The following is a 27082-nucleotide window of genomic DNA, read 5'->3' as shown; positions in this document are numbered from 1 at the left end:
TCTTGGCTGAGTCTTGCTCTATCACCCAGGCTGAAGTGCAGTGGGGGAGTCATAGCTCACTGTAGTTCACTTTAGCCTCAAACTTCTGGACTCAAGCGAACCTCTGCCACAGCCTCCTGAGTAGCTGGGACTACAGGCACGTGCCGCCATGCCCGACGAATTCAAAAAAATTTTTTGTAGGTTGGGTTAAGTGGCTCACACCTGGAATCCCAGTACTTTGGGAGGCTGAGGTGGGCAGACAACTTGAGGTCAGGAGTTCGAGACCAGCTTGGCCAACATGGTAAATCCCTGTCTCTACTAAAAATATAAGTCGTGGCAGGCGCCTGTAATCCCAGCTACTCGGGAGGGTGAGGTGGGAAAATCACTTGAACTGGGGAGGCGGAGGTTGCAGTGAGCCAAGATCGCGCCACTGCACTCCAGCCTGGGTGACAGAGCAAGACTCCATCTCAAAAAAAAAAAAATAAAGAAATTTTTTTTTTGTAGAGCAGGGTTTCACTTTATTGCCCAGGCTGGTCTCTAACTCACAGCCTCAAGTAATCCTTCTGCCTTTGCCTCCCACTGTGTTGGGATTACAGGCCTGAGCTACCACACTCAACAGACATAAGGCTTTTCTACTTAAAATAAGCAGCATAGTACCGTGGGGTTATGAAACCCACAAAAACTGACTCAGCATGGACTTTCCAAAGAGGAGAAGAATCAACTAATGTGAAACTGAGGCAAAGCAAAGCAAACTAAACAAAAAACATGCTGACTCAGGACCCTGACATGAGAATTTTCTTAGCCTGGACCTACTTCCTGTATATGCAAATTTCCCGGGCATTTCGGAGTTTAAAAATGATTATGTACTCTAAACCTCTAGTGCCAGTCCTCTGAAGCTGTTTTTTGAAGATCATTAGGTCAGAGAAACCTGATTGCTTGAGAAAGTTGCACTGGTTATCACCATTTTCTTTTTTCTTTTGAGATGGAATCTCGCTCTTTCACCCAGACTGGAGTACAGTGGCGCGATCTCAGCTTACTGCAAGCTCTGCCTCCCAGGTTCAAGTGATTCTCCTGCCTCAGCCTCCTGAGTAGCTGGGATTACAGGCGCGTGCCACCACACTCGGCTAATTACTATATTTTTAGTAGAGACGGGGTTTTAACATGTTGGTCAGGCTGGTCTCAAACTCCTGACCTTGTGATCTGCCCGCCTCAGCCTCCCAAAGTGCTGGGATTACAGGCATGAGCCGCCACGCTTGGCCTCACCTTTTTTTTTTTCTTTAAATGGAAAGGGAGTCTATGTTTCCCAAGCTGGTCTCAAACTCCCAGCCTCAAGCTGGCCTACCACTAGACCTTCCAAAGTACTGGGATCATAGGCATGAGCCACTGTGCCCAGTCAGTTATCACTTTCATAAGACTAGAAAAGACAGTGAGACTCTCTCCCTCTCATGTAAATCTTAGTAAGAGTTTAAGAGAACACAAAGATGTGTCTTAAGCAAGAGACTGGATATTATCAATACATTTATGTACACCTGGCATCCAACTCGAGCAGTTTGCTTTTACAAGAAATGGCATAAAAATTAAAAAAATAAATCCAATGACCTTTCTCTCAAAAAGGCTCTCTGGGAATTCTCTTTCAAGATGGGAATTAAAAAAAAAAAAAAAAAAGAAAACAAGATGGGCATAAAAAGGAGTAGCAATTGATACAATTCTGCCTCATTTTTCTTTTAGTCCAGACGGGTCATACCTTATGTTCTTGGCTCTGAAAGAGACCTACAGGGAAAGGTTACTGAAAAGCATCTACCTTTCCTGTGGTGTCAGGACTTACATGGGGAAGGCTGCTGTTTAACTGCTGCAGAATGTTCCCTGAACAGCAGGACTCAGCTGAACTATCATCATATCCATCAGCATTTGCAAAAATTAGATTTAAATAAGATTAGCTGAATCAAAACAGATGTCTTAAGAGACTTGAAATGCTTGAAATGTACAGTCGAACAGATAAAAAGCGATGAGCTATTATCTATACTGGCTTTTCCTTTTTTTTTTTTTTTTTTTTTTTAGGGTTCTCTTAGAAAAAAGCTCAGTGTCCTCACAAAACCAAGTTACATTCTGCTTTTATTTTATCCCAGGTGTTCCAAGCCAAGTCAGTGCCTGAGAGAGCAGATCTGGAGTCTGGAGTCTGACAGCTTTGACTGACTCCTGGCTCTCAAGTCACTCTCTATGTGTCCTTGAGGAAGTCCGTTCCCCTCTCTGGGCCTCTCCTTTAAATTGAAGGTCGATAATAAGCACACTCATCTACCTCATGTCCAGTGCACAGAACAGGGCCGGGCACACAGTCTGGCTCCACGGCCATCAGGCCAGTCGGCCTTCACGGCACCCCATGCAATTTTTGCCATATCTGAGAACCACCTGAATCAACTTTCTTTAAAGTATCTCGAGTTTTCTTTAACTTGTTTGCTTAAATTCACATTAAAAAACCACTTATATCCCTATTATACCATTATTAGTAATTATATTTTTCTTTTTTTTTGAGATAGTCTCTCTCTATTGCCCAGGCTGGAGTGCAGTGGCATGATCTCGGCTCACAGAAAACTCCAGCTCGCGGGTTCAAGTGATTCTCCTGCCTCAGCCTCCCCAATAGCCGGGATTAGAGGGGCCCGCTATCATGCCCGGCTAATTTTTGTATTTTTAGTAAAGACAAGGTTTTACCAGGTTGGCCAGGTTGGTCTCAAACTCCTGACCTCAGGTGATCCACCTGCCTCGGCCTCCCAAAGTGCTGGGATTACAGGTGTGAGCCATCGCACCCAGCAATAATTATATTTTTCTGATACAGAAAATACATTGCTATTGATGTAGAAAATGTTGGTCTGCACACTGCCTCAAATGGGCTCACGTGGTGCCAGCAGCACAAGTAACCACACGCTGAGGGAGACACTGTGCCAACCAATCTGGAACACAGCTACCAAGTACACGTCATGCTGGGAGCTGAGGGAGACATGCACATCTCCCCTGCTGGACAAGCATAAGTGCCAGACAGAAACTCTCCACTGCTCCCTTAATAAAAGAGCTCAGCAGCATGGAGGGTGCCAGCCAGCAGGTCCTAGCTAGGCCTTGAGGCGTGCAGCAGCTCATAGGGTCCGCCAGGTGCAGTAACCACAGGATAGAATGCTCCTAAAGGAAAGTAAACTCAGAAACCAGAACTTGCACCATGGTTAGAATTTTGGATGCATTTACCCAAGAAAAGGAACTGGGTCACACAGCAAGTTATCCCAGCAGAGCTGCAGCTGTTTTCCAGATGTCTCTATCAGTTTTGGCCAGCTCAAGCCTCTTTGGAAGACCACAAGTATCTGGAGCCTAACAGGAATGAAATGCTCACCTTCTCTGCATGATCTTCGGAAAGTCAAAGTAGAGTCAATTTCATTCTTAATCTTGATTAAAGCATCCAATACCATGGGGCCACATCTAACAAAGAAAAATATCCAGTGGTATTTATGTAAAGGTCAACCTCCCTACACTTTATCATAATACAATCAGAGACACCTGGATGCATTCGCTTATCCATCTGGCCTTCTCAGGTCACCTTCAGAATTTGTTCCGTAGTTTTGTTTTTGCAGATTCTTACACATTTTAAGTACTGCACAGTTCTATTTTGAAAATCACAGTGCAAACATATTTCTGGAAATGGAAAGCTAAAGTAGAAGTAGACAAGTATGAAACAACTTCCATACAGTGGCCAAGTTTTTGTTTTTTACTTCTGAAGCTCCCTGCAAAGTTTTTCCAAATAATTTATTTCAAATTTTAGTTTGATTTTTAGGATTTAGACAATAGTTTTAAATAGTAATTAATAATACATAACCGTAACAGAAGACATAGTACAGAGAATAAAAGACACCCAATCACTCACAGTCCCCTAATCAAATCACTGTGAGCCTCCTAGAACATAGAAGGGCAGTGGCACGGTACTAAGCGAAGCATCCCTAGGCATGGGACCTGGAGTGCAGGCCTGGCAGCCAAGAACCTGGTCTGAACTCTGGCTGAGCCACTTGCCAGCCTACAGGCAAACGATTTAGTTTCTGCCGAGGCATTTCATCCACTGAGTGCACAGAGCAGCACCTGCGTCTCTGGAGGTGAGTTAATACACACGAGATCTTTAGAGCAGCATCTGACACATAAATCATAGTTTAACTATAATAATCATCACGTAGAAACTATGATTCTACGGAAATTACTCTCTCTGAACCTCAGTTTATCTGTAGAGTTAATATTTACGGCACAGGATTATTGTGAAAATTACATAAAAATATGTAGTTTTCATAGTACCTGGCACATAGTAAGTGCTCCACAAATCTGTTTTCTGGTTGCCACCCCTGCCCCCATTCCTCTCAGTAATTATCTAGCATGAGATTAAAAATATATTTTAAAATTGCCATTTCTTTTAGCATTATCTGTATTCCATTTTTTTTTTTTCTTGAGACCGGGTCTTGCTCTGTCACCCAGGCTGGAGTACAGTGGCACGATCTCAGATCTGTAACCTCTGCATCCCGGGCTCAAGAGATCCTCCCACCTCAGTCCCCCAGTAGCTGGGACTACATGTGTGCGACACCACACCCAGCTTAATTTTTGTATTTTTTTGTAGAGATGGGATTTCGCCATGTTGCCCAGGCTGGTCTCAAACTCCTGGACTCAGGTGATCCTCCTGCCTTGGATTCTCAAAGTGTTGGGATTATGAGTGTGAACCAATGGTGCGATCTTGGCTCACTGCAATCTCTACCCTCTGGGCTCAAGCGATTCTCCTGCCTCAGCCTCCTGAGTAGCTGGGATTACAGGTGCATGCCACCACACCTGGCTAAGTTTTGTAGTTTTAGTAGAGATGGGTTTCCCCATGTTGGCCAGGCTGGTCTCAAACTCCTGACCTCAAGTGATCCACCTGCCTCAGCCTCCCCAAATGCTGGGATTACAGGTGTGAGCCACTGCGCCCCGCCCATTATCTGTATTTGTATCAGCAATATGCAGACATCCTTTCTGCTGGACCTCTGCTAACACTGGGAATTGGAAGCTTTAAAAACCTTTGCTATTCTGATACTAGCGAAGTGTTATTGTTTTCAGTGTTTTAAATTGAGATTTCTGAATACTACAGAGGTTGAAAGTTTGTCAGAAATTTACTAATTTTTATTTCACAATTATTTATTGAACATTTACTCTGCCAGGTTCTGTTCTAGATGCTGGGGATGCAGCAGAGAATAAAAGACACGATACCACCTGCCTGCACAAAACTCTGTTCCAGAAGACTCATTCTAGACACTCAGTCTGTCCACATTCTTTGCCACTGTTTACCGGGGTCTTAAGAATTCTTTTTCATGATCTGAGGCTCTCATATATTATATCTATTGCTATTTCTGCTTCCTCCCTCACTGTCAATAGTAATTTGCTGTTTGACTCCTAATTTTGGTAACGGAATTTTAAACATACATGAGTTAAATGTTTACGTTAATAAAGGTGGCTATTTTTTCTTTTACAACATTATCTACCACTTTTAAGCCTAAATAGACCACTGCCCTTCCTGAGGTTTGATACTTTACATTTTCTTCTACTTAAAAAAAAAATTTTAAGTTACTCTCCTAAAACTGCAAAAACTTTATCAGTTGTCCCAAATCAGTGACTAAATCCTCTTTTGCTTCTTATTTGTAATACCTTTCTCCCATATTTAATACTGGGACCTCAGATAAAATTAAGACTGTTTTGTTGCTACATTTTTATTCTAATGATCTGCTGTTCTTGTCCTAGCATATTTTAAATGACAAAACCAGTCTTTGTTTTTTTTTTACATTACAAAGGCTAATATTTGCATCTTATAAAAATTTCAAATTGGCCAGGCGGGTGGCTCATGCCTGTAATCCCAGCACTTTGGGAGGCCGAGGCAGGTGGATCACCAGGTCAGGAGATTGAGACCATCCTGGCTAACATGGTGAAACCCCATCTCTACTAAAAATACAAAAAATTAGCCAGGCGTGGTGGCATGTGCCTGTAGTCCCAACTACTTGGGAGGCTGAGGCAGGAGAATTGCTTGAACCCGGGAGGCGGAGGTTGCAGTGAGCCAAGATCGCACCACTGTACTCCAGCCTGGGCGACAGAGTGAGACTCTGTCTCAAAAAAAAAAAAAAAAAAAAAATTCTCCTGCTTCAGCCTTCCAACATGCTGGGATTACAAGCACGAGCCACTGCGCCTGCCCAAGGTTTTGTGTTACAAGATTACGTTATCTATAAGAGATGGGTTTACTTCTTCTTTTCCAATTTCCTTTTCTTTCTTCTTCTTGCCCAATTTCCCTGGCTAAACCTCCAGTAAAATTTTGAATGGCTGATGTTAGCATATAAAATAGAATTATTCGTAGCTACTGAAATACACACACACACAAATAGTATTTTGCATATTGACCTTACATCCTGCAGCCTTGCTAAATTTACTTACTCTTTTAGTTTTGTAGACTCCCTGAAATTTTCTATATAAACAATCATGTTGCCTGTGACTAGAGTTAGTTTAATTTCTTCCTTTATAAGCTTATATATGCCTTCTACTTCTTTTACTTGCCTTTGATGGACTGGCTAGAACCTTCAGTACAATGTTGAACTCAAAAACAGAGTGGACAACCTTTCTCGTTCCTGATCTTATGGGGAAAGCGTTCGACCTCTCACAATAAAGTATGCTATCAGCTGTGGTTTTCACAGTCTTCATCTGGCTGAGGAAGTTCCCTTCTTTTCCTATTCACAGTTATTATTATTTAAATAAAATTAGGACTATTTCTTTTAATTCAAATTCCTTATAGTTTTATTTATTTATTCTGTTAAAATATACACACTGAAAATTATTTAACCCATTATCATTTTTAAGAATTGTGAATTAGTGTTGAATCTTGCCAAATGCTTTTCTGCATATATTAAAGCAATCAAATGGGTTTTTCCCCTTTATTCTGTTAATATGGTGAATCACACTGATTTTCAAATGTATTTATTTATTTTGCACCTTTTCTTGCATTTAAACAGCATATAAGTTGGGTTTTGCTTTTCTTTAAAAAAAATCTATTATGACACTGTTGGCTTTTTAACTGGAAGTATTTAATGGTTTTTACATTTAATATAGTTATTGACGTGGCTGGATTTAGGTCTATCATTTTACTATTTGTTCCATCATTTTGCTGCTGTTCTCTTCTTCCCTTCTTATTCTAATATTTTTAAACTAAGTAAATATTTTTAGAAATCAATTTTAATTTATGTATTGGCTTTTTAGCTATATCTCTTTGCATTAAAAAAACACTCTTGGCTGGGCATGGTGGCTCACACCCATAATCCTAGCACTTTGGGAGGCTGACGCAGGAGGACTGCTTGAGCCCAGGAGACCAGCGTGGGCAACATAGTGAGACCCTGTCTCTACAAAAAAAAAAATTGGCCAGGCATAGTGGTACATGCCTATAGTCCCAGGTACATGGGAGGCTGAGGTGGGAGGATTACTTGAGCCTAGGAGGTCTCAGGAAGGGAGGATTGCTTGGTTGAGCCTGGGAGGGTGTAGTGAGCTATGATCATGCTACTGCATTCCAGCCTGGATGACAGAGTGAGATCCTGTCACAGAAGAAAAAAAAAAAAAAAGTTACTCTAGAATTATAACTTACATAATTTACATCTTTAACTTTTTATACCTGTTTAGAAGTACTATTGTGCCACTTTATGTAATGCAAGAATCCTGCTACATTATTATAGGTCTATTTAACCTGCTGCTCCCAGCCCCTACACTATAGTTATCATATGCATTACATCTATGTGAGTTATATATTATAGAATACAATATCTTAACTTGGCTTTAAACAGTCATATCAATTTCAACAAAATTAAGAGGAAAAAATCCATGTTCAGTGCTCTTCATTCCTTTTCTAGGAGCCAAGTTTCCACCTGGTATTGTTTTTCCTCAGCCTGACTAACTTCCTATAGCATTTCATGTAGTACTGGTCTTCTGGCCATGAATTCTTTTTCTTTCTGTTTATCTGAAAATGTTTTCATTTCATAATCATCCTGAAGAATCTTTTTTTCTGAATGTGGAATTCCAAGCTGACAGTTTTTCTTTTAGTACTTTAAAGACGCTATTTATTTCACTGTCTCTTGGCCTCCAGTTTCTGATGAGAAGTCAGCTATCTTTCATATGGTTTCCTTGTATGTAACGTGTTGTTTTTCTCCAGCTGCTTTCCAGATTTTCTCCTATTTTTGGTTGTCAGCAACTTGACATCATGGAGCAGGGCATAGTTTTATTTTTATTTACCTAGTTGGGGTTCACTAAGCTTCCTGGACATGTAAATTATGTCTTTCATGGGCTCAGGAAATTCCTGGCCATGAGTTCTTCAAACAGATATTTATTTTGCCTTTTCTTTCCATTTTTTCCGGAAGTCCAATTACATGTGTGTTAGGTCCATCCATGGTCTTGCTCTGTTGCCCAGGTTGGAGTGCAGTGGCACAATTATAGCTCATAGCAGCCTCTAAGCTCAAGCTATCTTCTCGCTTCAGCATCCCAAATAGCTAGGACTACAGGTATGTGCCACCATGCCTGGCTGATTTTTCAAAGAAAAAATTTTTTTGGTAGAGACAAGGTCTCACAGGTTGCCCAAGCTGGTCTTGGACTCCTGGCCTCAAGTGATCCTTCTGCCTTAGCTTCCCAAAGTGCTGGGATTACAGGCATGAACCACCATGCCTGCCCTAGACCTTCTGATGCTGTTCCATAGATCACAGGAGCTCTTTCCCTTTTCAAAAATCTTTCTTTTTCTTAAGAACAGATAATTTCGGCCAGGCGTGGTGGCTCACATCTGGAATCCCAGCACTTTGGGAGGCCGAGGCGGGAGGATCACTCGAGGTCAGGAGTTCAAGACCAGCCTGGCCAACATGGCAAAACCTTGTCTCTACTAAAAATACAACAAATTAGCTGGGGCGTAGTGGTGCACATCTGTAATCCCAGCTTCAGGAGGCTGAGGTGGGAGAATCGCTTGAGCCTGGAAGGCAGAGGTTGCAATGAGCCAAGACTGTGCCACTGCACTCAAGCCTGGGTGACACAGCAAGACTCCGTCTCAAAAAACAAACAAAAAACCCCAAAAACAACAAAAAAATTAGATAATTTCTATTAATGTTTTTAAGTTTGCTGATTCTTCTTATTGCCATTTCCAATCTGCTGTTAAAGCCATCTGATGAATTTTCCTTTTCACACATTGCATTTTTCAGTACTAGATTTTCCATTTGGCTTTTCAATAGTTTCTATTTCTCTATGGAAATTTCCTATTTCATTATGAGCATAATTTCCTTTATATGTGAGGAAATTTAAAAATTCTTTAAATTCCACTGGGCTCAGTGGCTCATGCCTGTAATCCCAGCACTTTGGGAGGCTGAGGTGGGTGGATCACCTGAGGCCAGGAGATCAAGACCAGCCTGGCCAACATGGCGAAACCCCAACTCTACTAAAAACACAAAAATTAGACGGGTGTGGTGGCAGGCGCCTGTAGTCCCAGCTACTCAGGAGGCTGAGGCAAGGGAATCGCTTGAACCCAGGAGACGGAGGTTGCAATGAGCCAAGATCGCACCACTGTACTCCAGCCCAGGCGACAGAGTGAAACTCAGACTCAAAATAAAAAAAATAAAATAAAGAAAAATTAATATGCTGTAGAGAATCTGGATTGTATTATGTTTTTCTGAGAAGTGTGGATTTTAACATTTTACACAGGCAATTAATATGGCTGAATGCAAGATTTGGGCAGAGTTCATGAACAGCATTTAGTGTGCCTCCTCTGTGGTTCTCTTCTTTCCAGGCTTTCCCCCTCATTTCCTAGTGGTTGTGGAAGCCCCAAAATGTGTCTTCTCATTATTCAAGCTAAGATTGTTTTTTTTTTTTTTTTTTTGAGACAGAGTCTCACTCTGTTGCCCAGGCTGGAGTGCAGTGGTGTGATCTTGGCTCACTGCAACCTCCACCTCCCACATTCAAGTGATTCTCCCCCATTAGCCTCCAGAGTGGCTGGGATTAGAGGCATGTGCCACCATGTCTGGCTAATTTTTGTATTTTTAGTAGAGATGGGGTTTCATCATGTTGGCCTGCTTTGGCCTCCCAAAGCGCTGGGATTACAGGTGTGAGCCAACGCACCCAGCGGATTGTGGTTTTCCATCCAACTGTTAGTCCCATTACTTCCCATACCAACTTGGACTTGTCCTCAGCAAAATCATGTAACAATAAAATGGTAATTTGTCCAATGCCATTTCATTCTTCCAAGTGTCAACTCCCCTCCAGTGTCTGCTCACTCTTGGTCCTTCTCCACTGTTCAGGCAGTTGTTTCTTACATTTTGTCCGGAGTTGATAATTGTTATTTGTAGGAGGGTTAGTCTGATGAGAGCTACTGTGCCAAAATTGGAAATGAACCCAAAGATTCTTTAAATTTTTTATCATTAAATAAGAGTTATGGGCCGGGTGCTGTGGCTCATGCCTGTAATCCTAGGACTTTGGGAAGCTGAAATGGGTGGATTGCTTGAGCCCAGGAGTTTGAGACCAGGCTGGGCAACATAGTGAAACTCCATCTTTACAAAAAATACAAAACTTAGCTGGGTGTGGTGGCATGTGCCTATAGTCCCAGTTGCTCAGGAGGGTGAGGCAGGTGGATTGCTTGAGTCTGGGAGGCTGAGGTTGCAGTGAACCGTGAGCATGCCACTGCACTCTAACCTGGGTGACAGACCCTGTCTCAAAAAGATAGTTATGACTTTAACTCTTCCAGTTTTAGCCACATTCTCTAAGTTGTGATTTGCAATGTCTTTACTTTCTAGGTATCTGGCAATATTTTTTATGTGTTCCTGATCAAATAGGCAGTTAGAAATGTACTTTTTATTTTCTAAGCAGTAGCGTTTTTTGTTTTATTAGTTTTTTTTTTTTTTGCTTTTTTTTTTTTTTTTTTTGGAGACACAGTCTTGCTCCGTCACCCAGGCTGGAGTGCAGGGGTGAGATCTCGGCTCACTACCTCCTCCTTCCAGGTTCAAATGATTCTCGTGCCTCAGCCTCCCAAATAGCTGGGATTGCAGGCACCTGCCACAACACCCAGCTTATTTTTATATTTTAGTAGAGACAGGGTTTCACCATGTTGGCCAGGCTGGTCTTGAATGCCTGCCCTCAAGCGATCCACCTGCCTCGGCCTCCCAAAGTGCTGGGATTATAGTTGTGAGCCACCGCGCCCGGCCTGTTTATATTTTTAATATGAGTTCTTAGTTTTACTGTATTTTGGTCCAAAAATGTGGTCTGTGCAATTTCTATTCCTTTGAATTTTGCTGGGGACTTTTGGTTGCTGAGTATTTGAAAATTTTGTCTATTTAAGAAGGTTATATATCAATTAATGCTACCTCATTAATAGCACTTACGTGTCATCACAGAAAGTCAAAATAAGCATTAAGAGTATTCGTGGTTTTCAAACTTTTTTTTTGGTGCTACAGAAGCTTTTGTTTGAAAAAATTAAACACTTATTCACTTACACATAAAATAGATCAAAGAACAGTTCTGGTTGTACGGGGGCATGGAGTGAAGCAGCAGGAGGCTAGAGTCTAGCTTGCTAGCTTCTTTGTTTTCTTTGGCTAACTGTGGAGTTCCCTAAAAGTGAAAGATGCTGGAAGAAGAGTAGTTTTGAGAGATGTGATGTGAAGAAGGACTCAACCTGCTACTGCTGCTTTTGACGATGGAAGCAGAGGCCAAGAGCCAAGTAGTGTGGCAGCCTCTAGAAGCTTGAAACGGCCCTCAGCTTACAGTCAGCAGAATGACAGGGACCTTGGGCTCACAACCACAAGGAACTGCATTCCACCAATAGCCCAAATGAACAAAAAATATTTTCCCCTAGGCTCCAGAAAGGAACGCAGCCTGCTGACACCTTGATTATAGTCTGATGAGACTATACCAGTCTTTTGACCTACAGAACTATAAGATAATAAATTTAGATTGTTTTAAGTCACTAAGTTTGTGGTAATTTGCTCTGACAGAAATAGAAAACTAACACACAAGTCCAATTTTTAACATTTTAACCACATCCCTACCTTGTCCATTCTAGGCAAGTTTCTGGCAGTTCTGTTACTATTACAGAAAATACAGGTCCAGATGTATAAGATATAATCAATACATTCAGCATTAAAAAAATGGTAATATGCTGAATGACTTTAAATACTATGCATAAAGTTAACTGTACCAGTATTTCTAGAAATTTGTCATACTTTCACTTGGGAATTATTTTGGTATTATTTTTCTGAATCAGGTACCAACCTCATTCTTTTTCTTTTTTGGAGACAGAGTCTCGCTCTGTTGCCCAGGCTGTAGTGCAATGGCATGATCTCAGCTCGCTGCAACTTCTGCCTGCTGGGTTCAAGTGATTCTTGTGCCCCAGCCTCCTGAGTGGCTGGGATTACAGGCATGAGCCACTACACCCAGCTAATTTTTGTATTTTTAGTAGAGACGGGGTTTTGCCATGTTGGCCAGGTTGGTCTGGAACTCCCAACCTCAGATGATCTGCCCGCCTGAGCCTCCCAAAGTGCTGGGTTTACAGGCGTGAGCCACTGTGCCCGGTCCAACCTCATTCTTGTTTTAAAAACAACAGATTCCAGAGCCACCGGATGATCTCGGATTTTTAAGCCTTCCAAGGGTGTGAAAAGCATGTCCCTAAATCGATCAAGAACTCTCCTTCAATACCTGGCTTTCACAGAGATACTCACTTATTAAGGTCAATTTCGTAAGTCTGCATATGAGGTTTGTCTCCAGCCTTGTCTGGGTCCCATCGATAGATGGCAAATTTCTTGATACGGGGAGCTGCGGCTGCAGCTGTCTGGGCTCCTCGGGAGGCCTGAAATTTTTAAAAGTTCACAAAACGGAAAAAAAAATTAGAAATGCAAGATAATTCCATTTTGCGGGCACAACAGATGTAATGCTGGATATAAACTCACACATTACTGATATATAATCTTCTGGGAAAAGGCAGTCATTCAATATCCAACAAGTATTAAGCACCTATCACATGCTAATATATCAGACATGGTATTAGGGGCTAGTGCTACAGCACTTAATAAAATACACAAAAACCTTCATCTTCACAGAACTTACTTTGTAGTGAACAAGAGTTAAATTAAACATTCACAATGAATATAAAGAGTAACACTGATGGGAAAGTACAGGGAGCTCTGGATGAATACAGCAGAGACTTCAATGAGTGTAAGAGTCAGAGAAGGCTTCCTCAAGCGACATCTAAGTGGTGGCTTGACAAACCAGTATTGAGGGGAAAGAGTGTGGGGTGTGGTCTGAGGGTGGTGGCTTATGCCTGCAATCTCAGTACTTTGGGAGGCAGAAGTGAGAGAACTGATTGAGCCCATGAGTTTGAGACCAGCCTGGGAAACAGACAAAATCCCATCTACAAAAAATAAAAATTAGCTGGGTGTGGTAGTGTGCGTCTCAGGAGGCAGAGGTGGGAGGACTGCTTGGGCCTGAGAGGTTGAGGCTGCAGAGAGCCATGATAATGCCAATGCACTCTAGCCTGGGCAACGGAGTGAGACTCTTTTTCAAAAATAAAAAATAAAAAAAAAGAAATAAAAAGAAAGAAAGAAAGTAAAGACTATATTCCAGGCCTGCTAAGTTTTAAAATAAACTGATATAGAAAAGTAAAAACTCGGAAGGTTAATTGACTAATTACAAAAAGATGCAGTGGTGTTTATTACTGAGGCAGGAGAAGACTGTTTGAAGACAGGAAGCCTTCACTACAGCCTCTGATTCATCTCAGGCCAAGTCTTCATTTGCATAGGGTGTAACCAATAGGAAACCCCTACAGGGGACTTAAATCCCAGAGACTGTGCAGCTGGGGCTCTTGAGCCACTTGCTGGATCCCACTCCCACTCTGTGGAGTGTACTTTCATTTCAATACATCTATGCTTTTGTCTTCTGTTGTTTTGTGTGTTTTGTCCTATTCTTTGTTCAACATGCCAAGAACCTGGATGACCTATGGTCAAGACCCTCACCAGTAACATTATTTCTTGTTAAAGTTCCCATATTAACTATAGCTAAAAATACAAACATCAGCTAACAGTAGAAAAGAAAATATACAAAGAAAATGAAAGTTAAGATGAAAATGTTTTACCTTATCACCAAGCTGGCTAAAATCATCAACAAAAGGAAAGCCATTTCTACAAATGTTTTTCACCAGGAACCCCATTTTGTAAACTGACATGAACACCCAATGCCACATTGTGGTATTTGGAAGTGAGAAGAGGAAAGATTCCTAAAGGTATCAACTCCAGTGGTCTTTGCTTGCTTAATGTCCCATTTTTTTGGGTCTTTTTTCTGTGACATTTAATAAGGTATAATTCATTATAATAAAATTCACTAGTTTTAAGGGTATAATGTGATGAGTTTTGACAAAGCAATGTAATCCTACCACAATTACAACAGAATAATTCCATCCAAAAAGGTCTTTTGTGCCCTTGGTGGCAAACATAAGTCCCCTTTCCCTACTCTTAGCAACTGATCAGTTATCATCACGAATCTGCCTTTTACAGAATTCATATAAATGGTATCATATGGTACGTAGTCTTGTGTCTAGCTTCTTTCACTCAACATAATGCTTCTGAGATTCATATATGTTACTGCATATATCCATATTTAAATGCTTTTTAAAAAATTAACCTATTTATTTATTTATTTTTGAGACAGAGTTTCACTCTTGTTGCCCAGGCTGGAGAGCAATGGTGTGATCCTGGCTCACCGCAACCTCTGCCTCCCGGGTTCAAGCGATTCTCTTGCCTGTCTCCCGAGTAGCTGGGATTACAGGCATGCGCTAGCAGGCCCGGCTAATTTGTATTTTTAGTAGACACGTGGTTTCTCTACGTTGGTCAGGGTGGTCTCAAACTCCCAACCTCAGGTGATCCGTCTGCCTTGGCCTCCCAAAGTGCTGGGATTACAGGTGTAAGCCACTGTGCTCGGCCATCCTTTCTACTTCTTAATAATTACAGATTCATATGCATTTACAGAAAATAATACTGAGGCCAGGTGCAGTGGCTCACACCTGTATCCCAGCACTTTGGGAGGCCAAGGCAGACAAATCACTTGAGGTCAGAAGTTCAAGACCAGCCTGGCCAACATGGTGAAAACCCATCTCTACTAAAGATACAAAAATTAGCCCGTTGTGGTGGCACATGGCTGTAATCCCAGCTACTTGGGAGGCAGAGGCACTTGACCCCGGGAGGCGGAGGTTGCAGTGAGCCAAGATTGTGCCACTGCACTCCAGCCTGGGCGACAGAGTGAGACCCTGTTTCAAAACAAAACAAAACAAAGAAAATAATACTGAGACTCCACATGCTCTTCCCACCTGTAATCTCAGCACTTTGGGAAGCTGAGGTTGGGGAATCACCTGAGGTCAGGAATTCAAGACCAGCCCAGCCAAAATGGTAAAACCCCATCCCTACTAAAAATACAAAAACAAATCAGATGGGTGTGGTGGTGTGCGCCTGTAATCCCAGCTACTTGGGAGGCTGAGGCAGGAGAATCCCTTGAACTTGGGAGGTAAAGGTTGCAGTGAGCTAAGATTGCGCCACTGTACACCACCCTGGGTAACAAAGTGAAACTCCATCCAAAAAAAAAAACAAAAAAAAGAGACAGGGTTTTGTTGTCATTGATTGTGCAGTGGCATGATTACAGCTCACTGCAGCCTCAACCTTCTGGACTCATGCGAACCTCCCATCTCAGCTTCCCCAGTAGCTAGGACTACAGGCATGCACCATGATGCCCAATTAGTTTTTTTATGTTTATTTTTGTAGAGATGGGGGTCTCACTATGTTGCCTAGGCTGGTCTTGAACTCCTGGCCCCAAGTGATCCTCTGCCTGGCTCTCCCGAAGAGTTGGGATACAGGCATGAGCTACCATGCCAGGACCCACATATTCTTTACCCAGTCTCCCCAACAGGAACATCTTGCAAACTGCAGCACATCACCACAACCAGAATACTGACCGTGCTAGTCAAGATACGGGACATTCCCATAAGAACAGGATCACTAACATTGCCCATTTATAGCCCTGTCCACTTCCTCCCACCCTCCCTCCCCTGTACTCCTTAAGCCCTAGCAAACACTAATCTGTTCTCTACTTCTCAAATTCTGTCATTTAAAGAATGCTATATCAATATAATCATCTAGTATGTAGCCTTTTGGCATTGGCTTTTTTCATTCAGCCTAATTCTCCGGAGATTCATCCAAGTTGCTGTGTACAGCAATAGCTTTTTTCTTGTTATGGCTGAGTAGCACTCCACGGTACAATGTACCACAGTTTGCTTAACCATATAACTACGTTGGTTGGGGGTGGGACGTTGGGGGTGTTTCTAATTTTTGGTGACATGAATAAAGCTGAAATGAACACTTGTGTACAAATTTCTGTGTGAACGTTAAGCCTTCATTTCTCAGGATAAACACCCAGGTGTGTAACTGTTGGGCTGTATGGTAGCTACAAGTTTAGTTTTTTTTAAGCAACTGACAAAACTATTTTCCAGAGTGGGTGGCTGCTGTGCCTGAGGCAGGTAGTAGGGTAAATGGGACAATATGCCTTTTAAAAAATGGGGCTACTTCAAGTTTTTGCCTTCTAATTTGGATTTTATTTTTCATTTTAAAAAAATATTTATTTATTTATTTTAGATGGGGTCTCGCTCTTGTCCCCCAGGCTGGAGTGCAATGGCGCAACCTTGGCCCACTGCAACCTCCACCTCCCGGCTTCAAGCAATTCTTCTGCCTCAGCCTCCTAAGTAGCTGGGACTACAGGTGCCTGCCACCACGCCCAGCTAATTTTTATATTTTTAGTACAGACAGGGTTTCACCATATTGGCCAGGCTGGTCCTGAACTCCTGACCTCAGGTGATCTGCCCGCTTTGGTCTCCCAAAGTGCTGCGATTACAGGTGGGAGCCACTGTGCCAGGCCTTTATTTTTTATTTTTATAGACTTATAGTCTAGCTCTATTGCCCAAGCTGGAGATCATGGCTCACTGCAGCCTTAAACTCCTGGGCTCAGGTGATCGTCCTGACTCAGCTTCCTAAGTAGCTGGGACCATAGGTGCACACCATCATGTCTAGCTAATTTTTGTAGAGACAGGGTCTTGCCATGTTGCCTAAGCCGGTATGGAACTCCTGGGCTTAAGCAATCCTCCCACCTCAGCCTCCCAAAGTGTTGGGATTACAGGCATGTGCCACCATGTCTGGCTAATTTTTGTATTTTTAGTAGAGACAGGGTTTTGCCATTTGGCCAGGCTGGTCTCGAACTCCTGGCCTCAAGTGATCCACCTGCCTCATCGTTCCAAAGTGTTGGGATTACAAGCGCGAACAACCAGCCCAGCCCCTCTGGCTTTAAACAGAATCTGGGACTGAAGTATAACCCCCTAGTTCTTTTCTTTTCGTGAGACGGAGTCTCACTCTGTCGCTCAGGCTGGAATGCAGTAGCGAGATCTCAGCTCACTGCAACCTCTGCCTCCTGGGTTCAAGCGATTCTCCTGCCTCAGCCTCCTGAGTAGCTGGGATTACAGATGCGTGCCACCATGCTGGGCTCATTTTTTTGTATTTTTAGTAGAGATGGGATTTCACCATTTTAGCTAGGTTGGTCTTGAACTCCTGACGTTGTGATCCAACTGCCTCAGCCTTCCAAAGTGCTGGGATTACAGGCGTGAGCCACCAACCCGGCACAACCCCCTAGTTCTAAAGCCTGATTTAGTATTGTCAGTGGGCAACAGGCATTAGGCTCTATCAAGCTGGGTGTCAGTCCCACAAGGTCTGTGGGATGACTGTGGTTACCTGCAATGTTTTCCCTTCAACATTTCTTTATAATACTTAAATATCTGCTTCATGTTCACTCTACACAGATAATCGATCGTGTATTATCTTTCCAAAAGAGATTAAGTTTGTATTAGAGCTAATTTAAATTTTTAAGAAGTCTTATCATATGAATGATATGAAATAAGAGCAATGCCAGGATGTACTACACTGAATATCTAAGTCAATGTATCCCAACATCAGTTTTGGGGTGCCCCAAAATGTCATTTTTTTTTCAGTACAACTAATTTAAATTTGTTTTGTGTCAAAAATGTATTTTATAGGCCAGGCATAGTGGCTCATGCCTGTAATCCCAGCACTTTGGGAGGCTGAGGCGGGTGGATTACCTGAGGTCAGCAGTTCAACCAGCCTGGCCAACATGGTGAAACCCCATCTCTACTAAAAATACAAAAAAATTAGCCAGATGTGGTGGCGGGCACCTGCAATCCCAGCTACTCAGGAGGCCGAGACAGGAGAATTGCTTGAATCCGGGAGGCGGAGGTTATGGTAAGCCGAGATCGCACCACTGCACTCCAGCCTGGGCAACAGGGCGAGTGCGACTCTGTCTCAAAAAAAAAAAAAAAAAAAGTATTTCATACAACATTTGGTGGGGCAAAGGGAGTTTATCGGAATGAAAGAAGATTCTGAAATCAAAATCACCAGAGGTGGTCATGGTTCTGAAAGTGATGGAGCTTTGCTCATCTTGAGGTCTGTACAAAGAGTTAATTCTCAGGATTATGTTATCTGTGATCCACCAAAAAATTCGCTGAATACATAAATCTAAAAATTTGCCACATTTCATTCATTGAACCTTTATGTCACACACTGTGCCAAATAATCTCTAATCTTTATAACATTTCTATGAAAAATGTTATATTGTTCCCAGTTAAAAGATGAGGATAGGATCATATAGGAACACAGGTCACTTGATTCAAAAACCGAAGCTTTTAGCCATTATAACTAGTAGTGAAAATGCAAACATAGACTGGAACAGTGCAAAAAGATAATTCCATTTCACAATGAGATCCAAGGAACAAGAGAAGTTGTTACTCTAATCATACAATGAGACTATATGATTTTCTCCCCTTTGGAGCAATTTATACTACAAATCCTTAATGAAAGAGGGCCCTTTGAAAGCATTTTTTTTTTTTTTGAGACGGAGTCTCGCTCTGTCACCCAGGCTGGAGTGCAGTGGCTGGATCTCAGCTCACTGCAAGCTCCGCCTCCTGGGTTTACGCCATTCTCCTGCCTCAGCCTCCCGAGTAGCTGGGACTACAGGCGCCCACCTCTTCGCCCGGCTAGTTTTTTGTATTTTTTAGTAGAGAGAGGGTTTCACCGTGTTAGCCAGGATGGTCTCGATCTCCTGACCTCGTGATCCGCCCGTCTCGGCCTCCCAAAGTGCTGGGATTACAGGCTTGAGCCACCGCGCCCGGCCCCTTGAAAGCATTTTTATGTTAATCTACAAGACTAATGAGTATTCAAGGCAGAAAGTACATTCCTAGGAAATCCTGGGTAATATGAACTTCATAGTTTATAATTTAAGCAAGGTAAGCAACAACTGAACTGAGAAGGGTGAATTCTGAATGGTGCTGAAGGCTGGTTGTTGTTTCTCTAGTAAAGTGTCCTTAGGGTGCAGGCTTGGAGTTGGATGGAGTGGAGAAAGATTTGGAGGCCAGAGAAGAAGGTGGGAAATAGAGAGGAAGAAGGCAAAAAGGACTGTATGAAGATAAGCCTGAGTAAAATACAAGGTGCAGGCTTGCTGAAAAGTGTGATCGGTGACGCTTCAAATCCAAGCTCTATCACTTACTAGCTGTGTATTCTTCTGCAAATTATTAACTTTTATGATTCTATTTCTTCCTTTTTAAAGGGTGGGTAGTATTAATAACTGCCTCATAAGATAACCGGGGGGGTCAAGCTTCTAGCATAGCCCAGAAAATAATTTTTGCTCTACACGATTGGCAACCTTATCAGTCTTTGTATCCTTCTGATTTGTAGATAGGTATCCTAGTCCTGCCAGCCTAAGGAACAAGATACACATTAAAAAAAATTTTTTTTTTTGAGACTGAGTTTCACTCTTATCACCCAGGGTGGAGTGCAATGGTGCCATCTCGGCTCACTGCATCCCTCCGCCTGCCAGGTTCAAGCGATTCTCCTGCCTCAGCCTCCTGTGTAGCTGGGATTATAGGAGCCCACCACCAAGCCCAGCTAATTTTTGTGTGTGTGTATATATATATATATATATATATTTTTTTTTTTTTTTTTTTTTTTAGTAAAGACAGGGTTTCACCATGTTGGCTGGGCTGGTCTCGAAATCCTGACCTCAGGTGATCCACCTGCCTTGGCCTCTCAAAGTGTTGGGATTACAGGCATGAGCCACTGCACCTGGCAAGATGCACACTTTTAAGTAGGTGGTTCTCGCCCTAAAGGAGTTCATAGTCCAGATGAAGAAATAAGGCAACACAAACAATAGTTAATATATTACAGTTAAATACTTAAAGGCAGAATTGTGGTTCAGTGGTCAGACTATATGCATAAAAATAATTCAGAACCTGAACTTGAATGTTACCCACACCAAGCTCATTACTGAATTCTTTTGAGGTGGCTTTGGTGGGTATAAATGTACATTCCCACAAGGAAGTGGAGGCCTTGGGGCTCTTCTATTTTCTGTTGCCCTCAGGAGGCCCTGCAAAGGCCTTGCCTGGAATTACAACAATGACCTATGAAACTAGCCATTTCTACAATTCATTGCTAGAAGAGGGGCCTGAGCTTTAGAACTCTGTCTCATTAGTGGGGCTCTCACAATTTAATTGTTTGCTCAGCAACTATAAAAAGAACAGGTAAACAAGCTCATTATCAATCATCAATTTAATACTCATAAGATGTCAGCTGAGGCTCTGGTAGGCTGTCTTCTTCCTCTATCTCCCCTTTTCAGAAAGGTTGATGCAGAGTGGATGCAAGTTCACACACAACATACTGGACAGAACTAGGACTAGAACATGGGCAATACGTACTGTGTTATGCAGCCATGGCAGGTACTTAAGATGAAAGATGTCCTCATTTAAGTGCAAGAGAGGAAGAGGAACTAAAATTTCTTGGACACCAACCATGTCCCAAGATCTGCGCTAAGGAGTTCTTCCGGTACTATGTTAAAAAACTGTCTCAGGTCTGCCAGTTCTTGGGAATGTGGTATTTTGAGCAAGCCAAATATTTTCTTTCTGGGGACCTCAAGTTTTCAAAGCTCCAAAAAGGAGGGTAAGAATTCTTACTTGCCCACCTTAAAGGGGTTGTTGAGAAGCCCAGAAGAGGAACAGACTTAGGATTTGCAAATCCTTGATCCTTTATGTATACAAAAGCAATTTCCCTTCCCCTTCTAAATGTTCCCACTTAGAAGGCAGGTCAGAAATGTGTCGTTTCTTGGCCATGGAAGGGGCGTGGGAAAATCTGTCACAGCACATGGCATAGTTATAAACAAGAACAGCGCCAAGCTCTCTGTCATTCCATGTCAACTCTATGAGGTCCGTATTATTACATGCCCTTTAGAGTCAGAAACACTGAGAGGATATTAGCGAAACTGTGGTGACATTGCTTTAAGGAACCCAGTCTTTCCTACAACCCCCGCCACCCACGGCCGGGATCCTTCGAGGTACGGGGCTGGATGCATTTCCCTCCATCTCTCCCTTCCCCTGCCCTGTCCCTAATTCACACGTCCTTTCCTCACCAATCCCGGTCCTCAACCTCGTACCCTAGAGGAATGACCTCGCTTCCCAATTCCCATTCGTCACACCCCGCAGGTCCCCCTTTTCTACAGAGGCGTTAGTTTGGTGGCAGAAAAAGGGCTGGAACTCCAATGTTTGGATTCGGATTCTGGTTTCTGCAGTCATTCGCTTGCCATCTGACCTTGAATAATTCAAGTCCCCTTTCTGAACTCCCCCGCCACCTTAGCTGTAAAAAATTGCCCCTGCCCTAACTCAAGCTGCGGCGAGGCGCAGAAAGATAACTGACAGGGATGCTCCAAGCCAAACCAAAGCACTGCGCCAGTGGGAGGAGGTCCTCCCTCTCCCTGAGGCCTTGCCCTATGCTTCCTTAGTCTCTCCACGGGCCCATCAGCTCCAGGCAGTCTCCGTGACTTTCCTGCCTTTTCCCTCTCTGAGACTCCAGGACTCACCTGCAGGCAGGCTCCGCCAAGTGCTGTGGCCGGTAACCGGCCCCTCAAGGAGAGTGCGACCACCGCCGCCATCTTGGCTCTTGACGTCAGCCCCACCCCTTAACCCCGAGGTCTCTCTCCGCCGATGTCCCGTCGAACATCGCGGCGCCCAGCCTACATCCACTGACGACCCGCTAGCCGCGTAGGAGCCACCAAGTGGCAGGCGGCTTCCGGTTTCCCGAGTGGGCGGAGGGAAGGCGGGGCAAGTTACAGCGAGCAGTCACAGCGAGCGTGCGCAGTAGCTCAGTAGCGCAGTAGCGGCGCATGCCCATTTGGCGTCCCCCAAGGTGACCTTCTCAGAAAGGGGAGGAGTCTGAGAGGCAGGGCGACTTTCAGGGGGTGGGGCTAAGACTTAGATGGGGCGGAGCCATCCTACCCCGGTCCCTGCCCCGATTTTAACCCCTTTTTTCCTGGAATTTTTGTTTGTTTGAGACGGAGTCTCGCACTGTCTCCCGGGCTGGAGTGCAATGGCGCGATCTTGGCTCACTGCAACCTCCGCCTCCCGGGTTCACGCGATTCTCCTGCCTCAGCCTCTCGAGTAGCTGGAATTACAGGCGCACACCACCACATCCAGTTCATTTTTTGTATTTTTAGTAGAGACGAGGTTTCACCATCTTGGCCAGACTGGTCTTGAACTCCTGACCTCGTGATCTGTCCACCTCGGCCTCCCAAAGTGCTGGGATTACACGCGTGAGCTACCGCGCCCAGCCAATTTTCTTTCTTTCTTTTCTTTTCTTTTTGACAGGGTCTCACTCTGTTGCCCAGGCCGGTGTGCAGTTTTGGCTCACTGCAGCCTCGACCTCCCAGGCTCAAGCGATCCTCCCGCCTCAGTCTCCCGAGTAGCTGGGAGGTGCGTGAGCCACCATACCCAGGTAATTTTTTTTTTTTTTTTTTTTTTTTTTTTGAGACGGAGTCTCGCTCTGTCGCCCAGGCTGGAGTGCAGTTGCGCGATCTCGGCTCTCTGCAACCTCCGCCTCCCGGGTTCAAGCAATTCCCTGCCTCAGCCTCCCGAGTAGCTGGGATTACAGGCGTCCGCCATCATGCCCGGCTAATTTTTTTGTGTTTTTAGTAGAGACGGGGTTTCACCATCTTGGCCAGGCTGGTCTTGAACTCCTGACTTCGTGATCCACCCACCTCGGCCTCCTAAAGTATTGGGATTGCAGGCGTGAGCCACCACGCCCGGTCGCCCGGGTAATTTTTTAAAAAAGATTGCTTGTAGAGATGGAGTCTCGCTGTGTTGCCCAGGCTGGTCTTGAACTCCTGGGCTCAAGCAATCATCCTGCTCCGACTTCCCAAAGTGCTGGGATTACAGGGGTTAGCCACCGCGCCTGGCCTTTGTAAGAATTTGTCAGTCTTATTGCTCATCTCTGACGCTTACTGGCTTGAGTCAGGCATTTCTGTCGCACATTGTGCAGCTTGCCGGAGGCTGCCTAGGTTTCCTCACTGAGTGTCCCAGACAAACTGGGCAGTTGGTGAATGAGCTGAGGTGATTTCAAGGGTGGCTGGCAAAGGTGCCATTCTTTTGTTCATTCATTCATTCATTCATTCATACATTCATTCATTCATATATACGAATGGAGTGGCTACTATGTGGCAGGCACCAAGTGCTGGGATGCTACAGGGAATGAGCAAGTCAGGTGGTCACTGCTCATCGAATTTACTCTCTGGTGGTGGAGATGGGCAAGTGAGCTGACAGCTAGACACTGTGAGCTCTGTTCTGTAAGAGAGGGTGTGCCCAGAGAAGGACACCCAGTCCTTGGTGGCTTTGTTAGCCATTTAATATAAGAAACCATTTCTACTCTGCGCCAAACATTATGGTTCATTATCCCACTTGATCCCCACAGCAGTCCTGTGAAGAAGGGTTTCTGGTTTTGTTTTTTCTGAGTTTCCATTTTAGTCATCTCAGCTGCTTTTTTCAGCCCCCTCCATGGATCTGCTCAGAGCTGGCCTCACTCTCGGGACTTACCTTGGGCAGGAACCGCCTGGGGCCTCCAAGGCACCTGCCTCTTCCGTCACCCCAGGCGTTTGTGTAGATTGTTAACCTTGCAGGTCCCAAGGTTTCCCAGGAGTGATTTTTTTTCCCCTTTCTGCCTGCTTTTTTTTTTTTTTTTTTTTTTTTTTGAGACGGAGTCTCGCTGTGTCTCCCAGGCTGGAGTGCAGTGGCGTGATCTCGGCTCACTGCAAGCTCCGCCTCCCGGGTTCACGCCATTCTCCCGCCTCAGCCTCCCAAGTAGCTGAGACTACAGGCGCCCGCCACCACGCCCGGCTAGTTTTTTTGTATTTTTAGTAGAGACGGGGTTTCACCATGTTAGCCAGTATAGTCTCGATCTCCTGACCTCGTGATCCACCCGCCTCGGCCTCCCAAAGTGCTGGGATTACAGGCTTGAGCCACCGCGCCCGGCCTGCCTGCTTATTTTTGACATGTGACATTCTATAGTCTTTGGTTTCCACTCTCACAGCTGATGTGGATGCTACTGGAGACACTGAGATGGCCAGGTGAATTGGCTGGATGAGCTAAGTTTCTGGAGTCCTTGACTGGAACCCTGCTATACTGCCCGTGTGGCCTCATTAAAGGGAGTGTGTAGTGAGGCCTGAACCTCTAGGTCTAACCTGGAATCTTCAAGGCCATGTGACCTTGGCTAAGCCCCTCCCCACGTTTGACCTATAGTTTCCTTGCCTGAACCATTAGGGTGTTGAGCCCTCTGATTTAAGATGCTGTGATTCACGTGGCTGTCTTGTGGATAACTGGTAACAATGCTGAGTCACCTTGACTTTCACTGGCACTGACCCAGGACTGGAACAGGGCCCCTCTGGTCTGCCCCATGGGGCCTCTTGGGTCACCCAAACTGGCTGAAATATGGGAAGACTGCCACTCTCTCTCTAACTCCCAAATGAATTGTCATCTGAGCTCAAGAAAACTCTTCCTGCAAGGAATGTATTTCTAGAGAATTGGTCCTCTTAGCATTTTCAGGGTTCTTTCATCTCAAAGGCAGATGCACCTCTAGATAAGCAACTACCCTTTTAGTTTGCCCAGGTCACCTTGGAAAAAGCAGTCTGAGGCCAGCATAAGTGAGACCTTGATTTATGGAGGGACTCTTGGTGCCAGTGGGCCCACACGCCCTGCAGTCACATCATTCCTGGGCTTCGTGGGGATTTGGGGAGCTCAAAGTTATGGAGGAATAAATTCCTGGGCGGCTGTACCTCCGCCCTGGACTTTGGGATTCCAGAAAGTCACAGCTGCAGAAGGACTTAGAGATTTTCATGGCCTGCTCCTGACATATTTTCCCAAGGTGTCCTCATGATAAGACCCTCGGGTTTTTTGGTTTATTTCCATTCATCTAGAGAGTGACATACTGCTTTTCACCAGACAGTCTGCTAGGCACTATGTTTATACTGAACTTTATCACTTACAACGGTGTTTACATAAACAGTCTCATTTAGTCCTCCTAACAACACTTTTGGGTTGGAAAAGCTGCCCCTATTTTCCAGACTTTCTCAGTCTTTGGACAGCAGGAAAACTGAGCAGCCTTAGGTGAGCATTTTGCTTTAGGAGGTCTTTCTCCCCCAAGAGCTGGAAATCACGTCTGGAACTGAAAATTAAAACCAGCATGGCAAGGTGGCTCATACCTGTAATCCCAGCACTTTGGGAGTCTGAGGTGGGAGGATTGATCCCTTGAGTCCCAGAGTCTGAGACCAGTCTGGGCAACATGGCGACACCCTGTCTCTACAAAAAAATTTAAAATTAGCCAAGCGTGGTGGTGCACACCTGTAGTCCCAGCTACTTGGGAGGCTGAAGTGGGAGGATTGCTTGAGTGCAGGAGGTTGAGGCTGCAGTGAGCTGCGATCACACCACTGCAACTCCAGCCTGGGCAACAGAGCAAGAGCCTGTCTCAAAAAAATGAAAATAAAAAACAAAATAGAAAAGCATTATGTTGTATCAACTGTCATTTGTACAATCAATTGTAGTCTGGTGTCTTGTAATTTAGGGCAACCTGGATGATCTCCCCCAGCCAGAGGCTGAAGCAGGGTTGGATTTAGGAGGAAATGTCAGATGTTGCTTGGGAGATTCATTTGCCTCTGGGAAAAACCCACTTCGCAGCAATAGATTGCTATGGTGGGGTTCTGGGGCCTTCCATCTAAAATTTAGGATTCTTTTTTTTTTTTTTTTTTTTTTTTGAGACGGAGTCTCGCTCGGTTGCCCAGCCTGGAGAGCAGTGGCACGATCTCGGCTCACTGCAAGCCCTGCCTCCCGGGTTCACACCATTCTCCTGCCTCAGCCTCCCGAGTAGCTGGGACTACAGTAGCCCGCCACCACGCCTGGCTAAGTTTTGTATTTTGTTTAGTAGAGACGGAGTTTCACCGTGTTAACCAGGATGGTCTCCATCTCCTGACCTCGTGATCTGCCTGCTTCGGCCTCCCAAAGTGCTGGGATTACAGGCGTGAACCACTGCGCCTGGCCAAAACTTAGGATTTTATTTGCCTTTGGCCAGTGGGCCTCATCCTTTCTGTCTCTCTGGCTGTCTCCTGAGCATCTCCATCTGGGTGTCCCAATGGTCCTTTAAACCCAACCTATCTCAAATGGTACATCTCACCTGAGGAGTTTATACTTCTCTTATTAGCACCACCATCTACCTGATATCCAAGCCAGAAACTCGATGTCATCTTGGTTCTTCTCCCCGCCCCACATCCAACCAACTCCCACCATAGCCTCCAAGGCTCCAGGCTCCCCTGCGCCCCCGCGGGCCCTTCGAGTTGCTTCTGTTCCTGTAATACAACCTGCTCTGTTCCCCACCTCCATGCCTTTGCGTATGTCCGTGTCTTGGATTTGGAGTCTCCTTTCCTCCTCCTTCATGTGGCAGACTTGTCATCATTGAAGACTCAGCTCCAACTTTTTCCTCCCTTAGGAAGTCCCTCCTTGACTGTCCCTATCAAAGTATCCTCTACATATGCCATCCATGACGCAACACCTGCTTTAACAATGACCCATTCATATGTCTGCATCCCCAGACTGTGGGCAATTTGAGGGCTTGACCCACTTAACTCT

At 44.3% G+C, this 27082-nt stretch overlaps 1 protein-coding gene across 1 annotated transcript in view; it reads right to left on the bottom strand.

Annotated features, from left to right (window-relative positions):
- Positions 1-22084, bottom strand: part of SDHB (succinate dehydrogenase complex iron sulfur subunit B) — a 33690-nt gene extending 11606 nt beyond the window's left edge. Inside the window, exons 1-3 of the mRNA XM_045379609.3 lie at positions 22000-22084; positions 12723-12850; positions 3353-3438 (exon numbers count right to left, since the gene is read on the bottom strand). Coding sequence (XP_045235544.2) covers positions 3353-3438; positions 12723-12850; positions 22000-22071 — 286 coding nt within the window. The 5' untranslated portion in view covers positions 22072-22084. The remainder of the gene's footprint in view (positions 1-3352; positions 3439-12722; positions 12851-21999) is intronic.
- Between the last annotated feature and the right edge of the window lie 4998 nt (positions 22085-27082).

The sequence above is a fragment of the Macaca fascicularis genome, chromosome 1, assembly GCF_037993035.2.
Source record: "Macaca fascicularis isolate 582-1 chromosome 1, T2T-MFA8v1.1".
NCBI lineage: Eukaryota > Metazoa > Chordata > Mammalia > Primates > Cercopithecidae > Macaca > Macaca fascicularis.
Note: the sequence above shows the minus strand (reverse complement) of the source record. Positions and strands in the feature narration are given on the sequence as shown.